General features: G+C 41.4%; 1 protein-coding gene across 1 annotated transcript in view; it reads right to left on the bottom strand.

Moving 5' to 3' along the window:
- Positions 1-7814: 7814 nt before the first annotated feature.
- Positions 7815-16787, bottom strand: part of tafa5l (TAFA chemokine like family member 5, like) — a 47282-nt gene continuing 38309 nt past the window's right edge. Inside the window, exons 4-5 of the mRNA XM_056385765.1 lie at positions 12208-12253; positions 7815-9331 (exon numbers count right to left, since the gene is read on the bottom strand). Coding sequence (XP_056241740.1) covers positions 12230-12253 — 24 coding nt within the window. The 3' untranslated portion in view covers positions 7815-9331; positions 12208-12229. The remainder of the gene's footprint in view (positions 9332-12207; positions 12254-16787) is intronic.

Genomic DNA, 16787 nt, shown 5'->3' with positions numbered 1-16787 from the left:
GTGGCTTTCTATTAAAAGCCCTTTTGATCTTATTGAAGACATGAATTTTAAAATTTAAAACAGGTCCCAGATATATTGTTTAATTTGCAAAAAGTAAAAGGCAAACATTACTCAAACAGGAGTAAACAGAGCATTTGTTGGGGACTATTTTCCCGCCCCAGATTAATACACATTTGGTGCTCTATTCATTTCAGCAGGTCGGTATTTGTTTGATTAAGTTAAAATAAACTACAACAACATGGCAACAGTGGAGCCGGAGCTCTATGGCAGGGAGGAATGAGATACATCAGGCTTTGGCTGCACAAACAACACTTGTTAGTTGGATCAATTTATTATTGGTTTAAGTCTTTTCATGGGATTTGTTGACAAACTGAAAAACAGAATATCACCAGCCTTATTCTCTAAGGATGTTTTACCCTCCACTTTTTCAATCAATAACACAATCACACAATCAATGCACTGCAGCTCCTCGGTCCTGTTAATTTCCTATTCATAATACAGCTATAATGTTTTATTTCATCAAAAGAGATTTGATTGAATTCTGTCCTTGAATAGAGAATAGTGTGTTTCTGTTGACATTTAATGTGCTTGACTTTGAGTCGACTGCGGCTCCCTGTTGTTGCCCTACTAAAATGTGCATTTGTCCTTTTCCTTACACGAGTACCCGGCGTCCTCTGTGACATCTGGATGTTCTCTTCCTGTGGATCTGAGAGGGATGAGTGTAGCTGCTGTTGAGTCCAAAGGCAAAGAGCGTTTGAATAAACAAGCGAGTCCTCAGCAGTAGGCCTGTTAATTGTCTGCATGCAGGGATAGGGATCAGGGAGACGCATGCGGCAGGAAGCAGTCATATGATGAATTGACCCCGGCGTTAAATGGGACCACTTAACCTTTTAAAATTCGATAAACAGGTCAGTAGGCCTGCACGGAGATCCATACCCTCATCACGGTGAATTTCCTGCTGCGTAAATGGGTCAATTGCAAAATTTGACCCCTGTCTTCTTCTTTTCAGGACGTGACACTTAGAGGGACAATTCACTCTTAGCTACGGGCAGCCTCTCTAATTCCAGTTCTTTTTCTAGTGATAAATTACTGCGATATCTTTATAAATTATTTAAAAACTAAACTCCAGTCCTGTCTTGCTGTTACATTAATCGTTATTCTTTTACACTCATCCTGCTTGGATGAAAAATTGCACTATTCTCACTCCTTTATTTAGTGAAGCTACAGCCATGCTAGCAGCTTTGTGAGGCCTTACTGAAGACACAGCTGTGCTTTGAGCTACATGCTAAATGCTACATGCTAACGTGCATACAATGACAATGTTGACAGGCTGATGTTTAGCATGTAGGCATATAAAATTTCAACATTATGTTCACAATCTTAGTTAGACTAAATGGTTTGTTAACAAGAGGCGCAGCTTGGGGCTGCAGGCTGTTGGGGGGCCCCCGAGGGCTGACTGTCTCTAAATGTGGCTCCTGTTAGTTTAGTTATTTATTTAGTGTCTAATTGTTCTTTATATCCTTAATATTCTGCTTTAGATTTTGTAAATTTTTTGTTGGTGTCATTTTATTTATTACATATTGCTGTGATGAACGTTGATTGGAGGGGCCCGCTGCCTGGGGCCCCAAAAGACTCTAGAATAGCCCCTGATGCTAACATTTAATAATTAGCAATAAGCACAAAGCTGATAGGTGTAACTTTACTTTGTAGGAATATGTTCATAAATACAAGTCAGTAGACGATTCGTCCTGAGGGGGCATGAACCTCTATCAATAAAAGCCAAACATGTCAACCTGCTGGTGGTAATGACACAGTGAATTTATCAAAAATCAAAAACCGCTTTCTCTCACTTATGAAAGTATTCAGACGCTTAATTCAGTGGCAGCAATTACAGACTGGAGTCGCCCTGGGTGAGTCTCTACAAGCTTCACACACCTGGATTTGGGCAGTTTATCCCTCTCCTCCCGGCAGATCCTCTCAAGCTCCGAGTGAAGTGGAAGCTGCTGTGAATCTTCACGTCTCTCCGCAAGATGTTCTCCGTGGGGTTTAAATCTGGGCTTTGGCTGGTTCTACTCAAGAACAGTCAGAGATTTGTCCCAAAGTCTCTCGAGTATTGTCTTGCTTCAGGTCATTGTCAAGCTGAGGGGTGAACTCTGACCCCCAGTCTCAGGTCTCATGCTCTCTGGAAAAAGGGTTTCCTCTCTGCATTTGTCTGCATTCGTGTTTCTGACCGGTCTCCCTGTCCCTGCATAGCGAGATGCTGCCACCACCATGCTTCACCACAGGGATGGTATTAGCCAGGTGAAGAGCAGTACCTGGTGTTGGCCAGACATAAAGCTGTGTGTCAATTCAGCGGCTGCATCGTTGGAAGGATGCATTTGAAGACTGATTGCTTCCCAGCGGTGCGACAAGGCTCCAAATGTGGCTGGGAAACGCATGCAAATCCAAGTCTCATTGCACTCCAGTGATAAATCTTTATAGAATCATTTTTCATAGCAAGAATATGGCGAGCTGCGCGAGTAAAACAGCGGCCGAGGATGAATATGAAATCCTCTGTAGACTAGGCGTCTCGTTTCGGTTTTGCCGTCGTGGTCCATGAAGGTGCCTTCTTAGCCATCGCTGTCCTTCAAGGGCTGCGGCCTCTAAATTGTGACTCAGCGTTTGGAGTTCTGCACCAAGGGTTCAGTTTTTGTCTCAGCAGACCAGAGAATTGTTTCCCTCATGCTCTCAGTCTTTGCAAATTCTATGTGTCATCTCTCTTTTAGCGCCTTCCATCTCTCTACTCCACCATGAAGCCAGACTGGTGGAGTGCTGTCCTTCCAACAGGTTCTCCCATCTCTGCAGAGGACTTCTGAAGCTCTGCTAGAGCGACCGTTGGGTTCTTATTCCCGTCCCTGACCGGCGCCTGTCTGCCCTGATTACTCAGTTTGGCCAGATGGTCAGCTCTGGTCCCGGTGGCTCCAAACTTCTTCCATTTCACATTCACTGAGGCGAGCTTTAGAAATGGTTTCTTACCCTCGCCCAGATTTATGCCAAACCACAATTTCATCACTAGGTCCACAGAGAGTTCCTTGGACGTTGTGGCTTGGATTCAGTTTGCCACTGATGAGCTCTTCTTAAAACATACTTTTATCAGAGAGCTTTTCCTGGTTTTACTTTCCCCTCGAATTGTTTTACTTCTCTTTAAATTGCTCTGTTTTTAGACACCTAACTGTTTTAATTGTTTTATCTGTTTTCTTGTCTTTGATTTTGTCAAACACTTTGTAACGTAGTTTTTGAAAAGCGCAGTATAAATACATAATAATTAAAAAATAAAAAATTATTATTATTATTACCATAAAGCAAAGAGGATTTACCAGACCACAATTTGGAGCACAACAGCAAAGTGTGTCCTTTTGTAAATTATTACATTATTCGCATTATGGGGCACTGAATGTAGATTGATGAGGGGAAATTGCAATTTAAATTTGAACCTACAACTCAATTAAGTCTGCAAACAGTGAAGCCAAGCCACTGTATATACAGTTGTTGTTGTTATTATAATAATCTAATGATTCAGTTAAGTATTAACATTACTGTTCAAATATCGCCCCTGAGTAATGAGTACTAATTTAATATTGTAATGAGAACTAATATCTAGCGTGCACAATCTTACAGTCCAGCACAGATCTTCAATAAACATGAGAATGACTCCCATAACTTTTCCAATACCTTCGATGTTTCACCTCACTGTGTCCTATTAGTGGAAGAAAACGATGACTCCATTGGTTAAATTTGGCTCGGGCCCTTCTCTCCTTGACTCACTAAATGAGCCGAGTGAAGGATGTTGTGCTCTTCTACATAAACGCTCGCAGCAAAATAGAGTTTATTAAGACCCATAAAAAACAACATTAAAATTCACAACCAAGGGAGCGTCGCCTGACCCCTGGAGAATGATAAATTAGCTTGTGTTACTCTAGCAAAACGACCATTTTATACCTTCATCTCTCCCCCCCACCCCCACCGGAGCAGACTCCCCTTCTGTGTGGAGGCAACCGGGTCTGAGAGGCTCTGGCGGCAAGGAAAGGTTTTCAGATGACGCTGATATCATTCTGCCTGCTTCACTCCTCACAGGAAATCACTCAGAGAGGTATGAGTGACATTTAATTCAGCTGCATGTCTGCTTTTCACATTCGGCGGTGTCAAGTGGATGTGGCACAGTGCCACGCTGCACATACCTTCACCTGAGCGGGTCTGGATTTGACATTGAAGTGTCTGTTGTAACACCAGAGAGTAACGGCCAAGAAAATAAAAGTCAGAACTCTCTGTAGGAAATCAGGATCAGTGCGTAGATAGTTCTGATTATGGTCTGCTTTTTTACTTACCATGCATGAAGGGACTTTTCTGCAGCTAGCGTTGCTCTGCTTATCAGGGACGGGCTGTAGTGGTCGGGCACAGCCCCCTCCTTATCGTTAGTTTGAGGGATAGTGCAACAGATTTCCTGTGACATTTTTCACAGGCCAAACATGCAGGTGTCTGGGCAGCGACTAAGAAAAAAAAATAGAATTGGACATAATGAAAAAAAAAACTTAGCAAATATGCACATGGAAAGTGAGGTCAACGCTCAGCCTCAGTGCTAATCCCTGACAATGCACTCTTTACACGTATGAAGCTGTTGCCCTGTAAGTGCCTACCTTTAATGACGATTCGCTTGCTAACCAAAGTCCCTTGCGAGTCATCACCGGCAGCTCATTAGCACTATGCTAAGCTAATGGATCAGTAAATGGATTTTTATGTGGGCATAAATGCTAATTCGCTACACCGCTGCACTGTTCAACAATGCTGTGTTTAGCAAGTCAGTCGCAGCCTCTGGGGTGTGTTTGTGTCTCATTAGGCTTGGCCGGGGATCTATTGTGGACGGGGAGAACTCAGTGGAAAGAAACAGAAATACAATGATGAGAGGCCTGCAGTGCTGAAACACTTGTTCATCCTGCACCTGAAGGTTTTATTGAAGAGGGGAAAGACATATTTTTTTCCATTTTTTTATTTAAAGCAGCAAAACCGAGGCAGAACCGATCAATCATCAGATATTATTATTATTATTATAATTATTATTATTATGTTGCCTGATGGTTGACACAGACTGAAGCTGCTGGATATTTTTCTTGAGCAGGTGAATAACTCAGATATAAAGATCTATTCTGTTCCCACACCACCATTATTCCAAGATTGTTAACATTTACTGTCTGTCTTCAACACCTATACACACATCTGTGTATAGGGAATCTCTGTGTAGGGAATTTATTTTCTATGAATCACATATCTATTTAAACATCACATTGATCATGTTTTACGCAAAGTTAATTTTGGAACCAGAGAACTTGCATCATATATTTATATTATACTACAATTTTTTCACTTTTGGCTATTTATTGAAACGCATCTGAAACTAAACTCCTACCACTCAGTAGAGCATACCACCATCAGTACCACTTCACAATAAGACTACCCTTACAAAGGATTTATAAATTGTTTAGAATTATAGGTTTAGGTTATTAATTCAGTTGTTAACACTTAAATATATTATAAATAAACAAGTTATAACACAGTTTTCATACATCATCATCATTTGGCAAAATCAAGTTATTGTTTACTACTCATTAATCTCACTAATGATTTACTAGTATTGATAACTGGTAAAAGGAGCCTTATGTGTATATTTATACACAATATCTGATGCCTACATGCAGTAACGTATCCTAACCATCATAAGACTTTCTACAACCCTTTAAAATGCAGAATGTTCTCCTCTAACAAACGTGACAAGCTCCATCAAACAATGATCAGAATCTCATCAGGTATCATCACTGCACATGCTCTTATTTTGAAGATTCTTCCTCCAACCAGAATACACAGAGTGTGGTTATGTCTTACCATAGCACCTTCATGACAGCTCATCGTCTGCTTCTGGTGAAGTAACTGAGGGTTTGATGTTGTTGATATCCGGCCATCCAACACACTTCACTGCACTGCACCACAGATGGCAGGGGGGGCAGGATACCACTGTCGTTACCGTCCATTTGTCGATCCTAACAGCAGCCTGCATTTCAAAACCCTGAGACAGCAACACAAGACATTCAAAATGGAAGGAAGCAGCGGCAGGGCCTTGTTGAGAGAACATCTCTAACTGAGTGGGAGTGGAGTGGGAATACTGGCTCGGCAGCAGCCACAGAAAAACACACGTCTCTTCTTCCTCTTCGTGACGTCGTACCTATTTCTACCGTTTCTTAAAGACTAAAGAGGAGGTGGTTTCCTGCAAAGAACTACGGACTAAATGTGAGATATTTATTCAGAGATAAGTCATTTGTACTGAGTTTATCTGCAATTGTTGGTTTCACGAGGGGTTTCTTTTTAAACGCGTGTAAAACATATTCATAACTAATTTATTATTGGAAACGTAACTCTCCATATATACTTAAATGTATGGAGGGTTAAAGAAAGAGTTACAGAAAACTTTGCAATGGGTTGAGTTAACTTGACTTGATTGAGTACAACATTTGTCTCATTATAAAACAGTTTAATCACTATAACATTAGATTTAATTGCAATAGACAAATGTATAACTACTGTATATTGTCATTTTTGATGCACTCCACACCTGCACTTGGTGTGTTATTCTTCAATAACCACACACCCCAGTGTGAATCATCCCTCACATCAAAGCCTTTGTGATACGCTGCTGTATAAAATGCATTCTTCAGAAAACTGCATTATAATACGTCATGAACATGGGCCTCAAAGAAAGTGTTACTCAATTTCTTTTTAGTCCACACAAGAAAATCTTTTTCTTCTTCCAGTTTGTCTCAGATGTTGTTGCTTTGTCATATTTGAGAAATAATTGGTCTGCACTTTTGTAGTTTTCACCCAAAGCCTCTTTCAAATAAGGACACTGTGAAATAAAAGGAGCATTTATACATAGACCAGTTGAGGAGCACTGAAGGCTTTTATAGCCCTGTCAATTTAAGAGCACTCCTTCAGCTCGGGGCCCTGAAGTCCCTCCACCGCACTGCATCAGAGCTCCAGGGTCAGCGGCTCAGTGCTCCAACTTGCTGTTACGACTGTCTACCTGCTGTTCTGACATCCTTTAGATCACTTCACCAGTAAAGGAGGAGGAGGAGGAGGCTTGTTCTTTTTTTTTTTTAGCTCTTTCTAAAAGATCTGGCGGCCACTGCCCTGCTGAGTGTGATTGCAGGAGCGTTTCCTGCATTAAAGGTGGATCAAATCAAAGAGACGATTTATTTACGGTGAGTGCGAACCAAAGAAGCAATAAGTGAAGGCGGCATGAAATCAAAGGTATTGGATCAGGTCGAAATTGGTATTTTTTCACTTCACAAACCACTGTTAACCTGGAAAATGCACACACACACACACACACACACACACACACACACACACACACACACACACACACACACACACACACACACACACACACACTCCAAATACATGCTCCACAGAGCGCACACTCTCTTTATATCCTCAAATGCATACATTAAGATGGAGGTGTACAGGAAGCAGAAACATTAACAGGAACACCTCTACAATACAATGCACTCTATTCTAATCACAATGCAACAAACACTAGATTACCGTGGCTTGTCTTGTATTGTGTTTTATTTTAATTCTGTGTTTTCAAATATCTTACTGATGTTCATGTTATTCCGTCCTCCTTTTCTTTAACTCCTTTTCTCCTTTCCTTTTGGGACAGTGGTCTCACGACACTTCCTGCTGGCCGCCAAAACACTTCACATGAAAGTAGACAAAGGATTCTGAACTGCATTTAATCACACATAAATTGATTTTAATTACAGAATTTAACTTATGTGACATACTTTAGATCTTTCCCCCAGTTTCAATAATATTCCCCCCCAATATAAATATCTCTATGTACTCAAGAAAAGACAAGAAAGAAAAAGAAAAAGAAAAATGCAAACACGGGAGTCATCTGCGAAGATTCAAATGGAATCCAACATCTGTAAAATCACAAATGCTTCTTTTTGCCAGACGGTGAGTTCAGGTCTGGGCGTGTCCCAAAAATATACAAGAGTATGAATAATGCATCGGATATGACTTATTTCACAGTGTATCTCTGCATGGGCACATACACACACACACACACACACACTCACACAGGCACACACACTCATATTTTCACACATGGACAGATGCAAATGTGCACACACACACACACACACACACACACACACACAAAGTATAGACCATTAAAATAAGCCAGGGGTCCGTATCTGCTAATTGCTCCCGGTGGTGTGTACAAGATGTGCAAGGTTCATTGACAAAAACTACTCTTCTAGTCTATGTTGGCACCACATTAAAAAAAACAAAACAACAAAAATAAAACATAAGTTATAAGCTTAGTCATCCAAAACGTCCACATTTCACCATCACGACTTTCATTCACCGAGGAAGGACACTCAACTCGTCTGTGTCGTCCCTTCTGTGACATTCCAATAGACTTTCATGCTTTTATTTTTTTTTTTTTATCCCCCCCACCGTCCACATTGTCCACACTGTGTAGCTACTGTACGCAGAGATTTTTTTTGGAAGGCTCCGACCTTGTAAAGTTTCACCCCCGCCGAATGAGAGGAAGGTGTTTGAGAGTCCGACGGACGACGCGGCCTGGGCTCAGCCTTAGTGTTAAAGACACCGCTCTTTAGCGGCGAGCGTGTCATTAAAGAAACTTGGCAGGGATACAAACCCCCGGACAGCTTCACAGCCGTGACAGTAAAGAAGATGAAGGGGCTGACTTTTGAAAGACCTTCTGACAAAGTCTAAATCAAGCCACAAAGGTACAAAAAAAAAGGAAAAAAAAGAAAAAAATCTTCAAGGAGCCATCCCCTGCAGACCAGACGGTGGCTAACCAAAAAAACAAAAAAACAAAAGGTACAGTACTTCAATGAATATTCCGCTGCCCTGTTCAAAACTGTTCCTTACAGGGATTTTCTTCTATGATGTGTCTGTGAATTTGACTGCGGTAAAGATTCAATGCCGATGGTGTACCATGCTGCTCGCTCGAGACTTCTCAGAGTTCTCAGAAGCGTCTGCCGAGAGTCTTTCACTGTGGCGACTGGAGAAGCTCAGGGTCGTTTTTTTCATTTATCTATTTAGTTTATTTTTTCTTTTCTTTTTTTTTTTTTTTAAATGTATTGATTTATTTATTTTTTTTACAGAAGGTCAGGTCCGGTGTAAAGTTTTGGAGTCTCGTCGGTGAATGGACACAATGTTTGGTTGTAGTGACTGGCATCGGTTCCTTCTTTGAATCCCGTCAAAGAGCCTGTCGAGGAATGGAAGAAAAAGGTAAATTACGACTCAGAAGACACGGCTGTTTCATAAGCATGAGTCAGTTTCATGTTAAAAGTTTTGACAGCAGTCTCAGCGGGTCAAATGTAGAGCCACATCTTCTATAACACGACACCAAATTAATTGCATGTCTTCCCCTCTACTTGAGAGTGGGATAATACATTTGTTGACTCGCTTAATTATCATTTCTTCTGCACAAACAAAACAAGAATGTCTTGTTTTTTAATCATGTTAAAGGGTCTCCAACCTTTTTTGTTTTTCACTCTGAGAGCTACCAAACAAAAGGGGCTGAGAGCTCCTCCTCCTGCTCGTGTCTGATATCACTGGTTACACTTATTCACATATCACTCTCCAAAACAAATCAGATGAATAACCTTATTTTCTGTGTAACAAGTCATCGAATGTCCAGTACCCCAAAACTGCGTCATGATTCAGTGAAACCTGAACACGCAGACACGATAACGCCGCTGCAAATAAATGTTCACGAATCGTGTCAGTGCATCCAATGGCACATAACAACCAGGACCTTAAAATGGCTGATTCGGTCATTTACTAAAAATCCAAACAAACACAGGTTGGAAATAAATAAATAATTTAACTAATGAATAAAAAAGCAGGGCTTAAATTCAGGCCCAGGCACCATTTGATTAGAAGTCTTACTGACTTGGGGTGTAATTGTTCGACTTTATTGTTCTTGTGTAACTTGCATTATGAGCGTTTCAGTCATCATCTTATCGTCTACCTGGCTGTGTATCTTAATGTATATTTAAAAGCATTTAAATTTACATTCTGATCACTGTTGTATACCCATCCGAATGTGTATTTATTGTATTTGTGTTATTTATTTTTCACTGCACTCAGGTCTCACTTGTAAATGAGATCTTGATCTCAATGTAACTTCCTGATTAAATAAAAAAAAAAAATATATATATATATATGTAGATCCAAGAAGCACTTCACCTTAATTAACCACAATATTGGGCAAAGGAACAGCAGTTATAAACAGACCAGCAGCCCCCTCCCTGTATTTTCAATCGTCACCTGTGCCAAGTTCAACAAAACAGCATGTGAGCAAATTGAGAATTAAATGAAAGTCCCAAATCAACATCTTATCACTCTGCGCTCGTTCACCGGTAACAGGATTTTGGCAGATTTCCCCTTTAACTCTAAATCTAATGAATGATGAAACTGATGAGAAATATTATGAGCGGCTTCAGCTGTGAGACAGAGAGTGCCTCACGCTCGTGATGGTCATCGATTAATGCTCCAACAGCAGCCGTCACTAATGCAACCTGTGAAATGACTGAAAAAGCTCCCTGCCGGTGCCATTCATACCTTTGTTGCAGGAAGGTTCCAAATATAGTTCGAGCTCTTGTTCCATTCAACTCTGAATAACGCTGGAAAATGAATGTAATGGACACGTCTGAATGGAAAAACAGCCATTACTTACAACAGATTGTTCAAAACCAGCAATTTCATGTCTTCCAGATCAGAAGCGGGGCTTCATTTGAGGACAGTCCTCAAAGCTCTTCTTTCACACGCCAAACAAAGCATATTTTATTAAGAATTAAAAGAAAAACAGGGATGGATCTATAAGTGTATGTACTAATATATTCCTTTCCACATAGAATACATTTCACCTCCAGTGAAATTCTCCAGTTAATGACTTAATTTAGCCAATCATTTGATCAAGAAACCCATTTGAATGATAATAGAACTCTGCCATGAATATGTTATATGGATAAATCCATAAATGTTAATACATAAATGATTCAGGGTGACAGTGGACAAATGTGACACCCAGGACTGCCCATATAAATCATTCAGACACTTAAATATGAGTTGGCAAATCCACACAGAATTGCACAAATTCCCAGGACTGGCAAATAAATATTTATGACGCCCCCAATTCCCCTCTTCTCCCTGTCCTTGGTAATTGTGCGTGATTCATTTTGTTTTCTCGGTGGAAGAGGGAAAATCAATCTCAGAATATTGGCTAGGAGACATAAAGCATGCAGATTCCAAATGCCTGTGGTTTTTGCAGAATATAAAAGATACTCAGTCAGTGTTCTCGGGAGGGGGATTCAGTTTAATCTTTAGTAGATTTCCTTGTTTTTTTTTTTTAGAGAAGAGAAAGATGTTTGTGGAAGTGAAGTTCACCTGCCTGCAGAGTCAGGCTAACCTGCTCCTGACTGCCTGACTTTTAATAAGCAGACATCCACTCGGAGCAATGCGAGGCAGGCAGCCAACATTTTAACACTGATTTTTTTTGAACATGTAGCTTTTGCCTTTCAGTTATCACTGTTCTCAAAAACAGCCTCTCAAATATATCACAGTTTTGTCATAAAAGACAGCCGGGACACTTGAAGTGACCTCTGCCTTTGATGTAACCACACTGCAGCTTTTTAGTTTCCACCCTTATGCATTTGCACAAATCCAATAACCCCCTTTGATTTCTCTTCTTTCTTTCTTTTTTGTTGCATAGATACATCAAAGTGACTGCATCCTGAGAAATGGCGGATGCCATTGTGTCTTCTCCAAGACCTGCATGACCTTTATTTACGCTCAGTGGTGACAGTGCTAGGCTGCTGCAAAAACACTTGATGAATACACACTAATGGCTGATTCAATGCAGGTCTGAGCTGCACTCAAGCTTAATGCATCTTTAGAATGGAGGCATGGACTCTGCTGCTCGTTACATTTCCCCTTTAAAAGTTTTAATTTCTGCTTTTGACAGGGTGCAGCGATCAAAAAGCTTTTGGTTTGCGTACACGTCAGATTGAGCTGAACCCGGGTTGTACACTCGGCATGCAAATTTGAAATATAATACATCATTAAAAACTCACATACCTGCTGTTTTCCCTCCGCATTCCTACGACGGCTCCTTGGGCAAAGGCTGGAAAAGAAAAGCAGAAGTTCAGCGTCAGCGGAGCAGAGGGCCAGCCTTCACCAACGCTTTAGTCAACCTTCCTTAAGCACATTGGCCTTGGACGCAGAGCAGCATATGTCCATTTAAAAAGCACAGATGGCGTGTCTTCCAATTATATCTAAGGCGAGATGAAAGAAGATGAAGGTTATTTTGTTCTCCCCCAGTTTTTATGACCTCAGAGAACACCGCTCCTCTCCTCGACCGGAAGATACGAGCGAGTAATGGCCACCTCATTCCGCGTTAACGAGTGAGAGACATTTCCTTTCTCCCATCAATGGCATCACACAGATAGAATTTTTTCTTTTTATCACATTAGCTGTAGGGCAGGGTGATAAACAGTGTTCCACTTTGTTTCTCTGTGAACAACAACTTCTTGCCTCCTACATTCGTCTTTAGGAGACCACATGACAACAACACTGTTTTTCCCCTTGACCGGAGGAAGGAAACAGCTTCCCTTTGCCTTCTTAATATTGGTGAATGAGCCACTTTTGTGCAGATAATGACTCTGCTAATCATAATCAGGAAGCTAATGGTCTGTTTAGCCAATCAGAGGAGCCAAGGCGAGACGGCTGTCTGGGCACCGCATTGGCATTCCCAGCAGTCCCCTACTCTCCTCTCGGCTGTGCCAGGCTTTCTGCAGCAGCGAGGCGGACTTGATATTCCGCTGCCCACCCAGCCTGACGTCCTGCGATCTGTCGCTCTGTCTGTCTGTCTGTCTGTCTGTCCGACCGGTCGACCGACTGCGGCGCTCTCGAGGAAATTCAGTCCTCTGAAGAGGCGCTGATCCATCACAGCTCTCCAGCAGCATGTCATCTAAATGCTAAGTACTTCCACTGCATCTTTAAATCAAAACAAGAAAAGAAATGAGCGCAGGGGCGAGCGGTTGGAAGGGATAAAAGCTTATAAGGGGCACAATAGAATCTGCAGAGCAAACCCTTAGCTTTTTTTTTTGATTACATTCATTTTCGACTGCGAGGAAAATGTGGAAGCGGAGAGACGGTTAGAGGAATGTGCATGAGGAACCCAGAGACTTTGTCATCCCTTCAAATGTACACAGGAAAAAAAAAAAAAAGGGAAGGGATAGTTATTGGTACACTGGCCCCAAAAAGGTTCCTTCAAAGAAAAGAGTGTGTTGTTTGATTTCTCCCCAAAAAAGCATCATGGATGCACCTGATGCTGCAGAACCTCTCCCCTCTCCCTTTGTCCAACTCTTCGCTATCGATTCGGAGGGATTCCTGAACTCGGAGCAGAGTGCTGAGGCGGCAGAAGCGGGCCGGCGCTATTAACTGCTCCGACTAATTAAAAGGGTAATAAGGTGAGTTCGGCCCCCATCGGGACGAGCCGTGCAGGAGAGGGAGCTGGCTGTTGTGCCTGGCCGTGCACACCGGTAAACAGCGCTCGCCACCTCTGGTGTTTACGTGACGGGAATCCAAGGACGTTGAAGACATATTCATCTGCCGCTGGCACGGAGGGTGAGGGAGATGCACAGATAAGCAGCTAGAGAGAGAGAGACAGAAGGGTGGGAACACGCTAATAAGAGCTTTGCTGATTGGTTGTGTTGTGGTGAAATTGAAACCTTTTGGACTTTGTCTCTGAGCTCGAGGTGTCCTCGTTTCATCATCACTTGTAAACACCGAGCACTGTGCATAAATGATAAAGTTTCGCAGTTCAAATGAGGTGCATAGCCTGGATCTTTGAGCGAGTGCCAGTGGAGATTGGCAAAAATATTAAGGGATTCAATTAACTTCCTTCCTTATCATCAACACAGCATATTTTAGGATCAAAGTATTTTTTAAGATACAGTACACTTTCCATTTCACAAATAAAATCCTCAGCCAAGCTAAAATTACAACCCCAGAAATGTTTGTAGCCGAGGGGGGAAACCACTGCAGGTACAGCAGACAGCTTGTTTTCTCTGCGCTCAGGGGGGAAACAAAGCGGAGGCTGAGTGTTTGGTGGCACTTCAGGCTGCAAAAGTCTCACCAGCAGCCCACCCAGCCTCTATAGAGACAGGCGCTGTGCCGTCACTGCAGTAAGTAAGAATCTGTCCCCCGGGGGTTGGACTCCTCTGCACAGGACTTAGTTGGTTGGTTTCATCAACTGGAGACTCATAGAGGTCCCGGTCATCAGCGGCCACTCCAGCTGCTGTTGTTATTAGGCTAACAAGCACAGCCACTGCTATATACTGAAGACCCTGAGTGGAAGCTTCATGCCCAGACTATGAGTCTGATGTACAGAAGCATCAGAGCATCAAACCCAGGACTATGTCTGAGGGATAAAACCAACACTTGCATTTGCTGCTTTATTTCTTGAAAGGCAGAAAGCATCCAGATTTCACATCTTTTACTGAGGTAAAAGCCACAGTTTCATAATATATTACTACTAATTGATTCGCTTTTTAAACCTCCTGAGAAAAATATCTGAATCTTTAGCTGCTAAATCAGAATCAGAATCTGTTTTATTCCCAAATAGGTTTTCAACAAATGAGGAATTTGCTTTGGTGTTTTGGTGCAAAACAATAAACATAATATGAAGAATAAACAAAGATAAAATAAGCAATTACTGCAGGTCAGATAGCTTGAACATAAATAGTAAAATGTAAACTTAAAATTAAATATTTACAATAAAAATGTGAAGAAATCTTACAGAAAATATAAATATAATACAAATATGTTCTTGTGGCGAGAGGTTTTGGTCCGTGACAGCGAAGGATATCAAAAGGATAGCGAACAGCTAGCAGCTAACTGCATCTGTGTGCTGTTTGGACTGGGCAGCCTAATGGACAGCTGCCTGCTGTAGCTTTAAAAGGGAATATGCGAGGCTCTAATTAAAAAACAAGCAGCTGAAAGAAGCTCAAAAGAAATTTAAAAGCTGGTAACTGAAGGGAAATCACAAAGCTGAGTGATCAGTCTTTGTTTGTGTCACCTGTTACGTTACACACAGTCATCCCATCCACTGCTGATTGAAAGATTTGATGTAGTGCAGCTTTAACTACAAATCACATGTAATTTTTACTAATTTTACTTTTACTACTTTCAATGCTAATTGTTAAAGTGAACATCAAGTCTGCATTAATACCACATCAAACCGCTCATATAACTTTGACAAAAATGGATTCAGACTTGACGTTCGTAACACAAATCAAACACGTCTCGACACACGTATTGACTTTCATACTGAAGGAAGAACCAAACATCTGGAATGGAAGCTAAGATGCACAGCAGCATGAATTGCAAAACGGCTAGCTGTGGCGTGTATGTGAAGTGTAGTAAATTGGGTATTTTAGAGTGTTATATTTATTTTATATTATTATCATCGATGCATTCACATGAGAGCAGATGGTTTAATCTATGAACAATGCATCATAATTTAACAGCGGATCATTTGTTTTGTTTATTAAGTCTTAATCTGCACAATAAATAGCATTTACAGCAGTCACATAAAAACTGTGGAATTAAGAACATTTAGTCAAGTCGGTTTTATTTATGAGCCCCAATGTACGGTGGCCCTGAAGGGTGGGTGTCCCCTGGAGACGCTTCCGTTGTGTTGTGAGAATATCTGCAGGACGTGTGCGTTGTCAAATTGATGAAGATGTTTTCTGAATTTGTCGTGTGTTTTGAACTCTCAGGGCCACCGTACCAATATCTCAAAACATACATTTGTGATATTGGGCCCCTTTAAAAAAAAAAATAGCGACTTCAAAACAATTTGGTCCTATGAAATTTAATGTAGCACAAGTATACAGTAGCATACAAAAGGCATAGAAAAAAAAAAAGATCCAAAGGACACAAAAGGCATCGGGGCTTTGAAATATGATGCGGCTGAACCTCGTTTGAATGTGTCCAGTCCATAAAAAGGCTTTCTGCATTAGTTATTACAAAAAAACAAAACAAAACCAAAAACACAAACCCTGTGTTGAAATGTGGCCTATGGCTCTGACAATTTCCACAGCAGACGACGCTCTGGAGACGAGCGGTGTGCAGGGTAAAACACAAATGGCAGTTCAAAGCCTGGCGATGACAGAACTTCAAATAGGGGAGCTGGGTAAAGTGTGCTGAAAGTGACAGCAGAAGGGACCACATTCATTCGTGGTCTCAGACACACAGAGAGAGTGTGTGTGTGTGTGTGTGTGTGTGTGTGTGTGGGGGGGGGGGGGGGGGGGGGGGTAACTATATGCCTGGTGAAGTCAAACTGAAAAAACAAGTCTTTTAATAGATGATGGCAGCACCAGAGGAAACAAAAAAAAAACCAAAAAAACAAAACAATGTGTTGCTGCTTTAAACCCTGTCAATGACAACCAAAGGAAATATTAGATCCTCTAAATGAAATCACGAGGCTTCCTGCGGCAACACGTGTTCAATAACACGACATCAACGATAACGCGAACGAAAAGGGGGGAAATGGAAGGGTCGGCTTGGTTTAGCAATTTCTCTCTCTCTCTCTCTCCCTGAACGTCTCTATCAATCTAACCTATTTCAATATATTTTCTGCATCAGTCCAC

Source organism: Seriola aureovittata, chromosome 9, assembly GCF_021018895.1.
Source record: "Seriola aureovittata isolate HTS-2021-v1 ecotype China chromosome 9, ASM2101889v1, whole genome shotgun sequence".
NCBI classification, from domain to species: domain Eukaryota; kingdom Metazoa; phylum Chordata; class Actinopteri; order Carangiformes; family Carangidae; genus Seriola; species Seriola aureovittata.
This window is presented reverse-complemented; position numbering and strand designations above follow the sequence as displayed.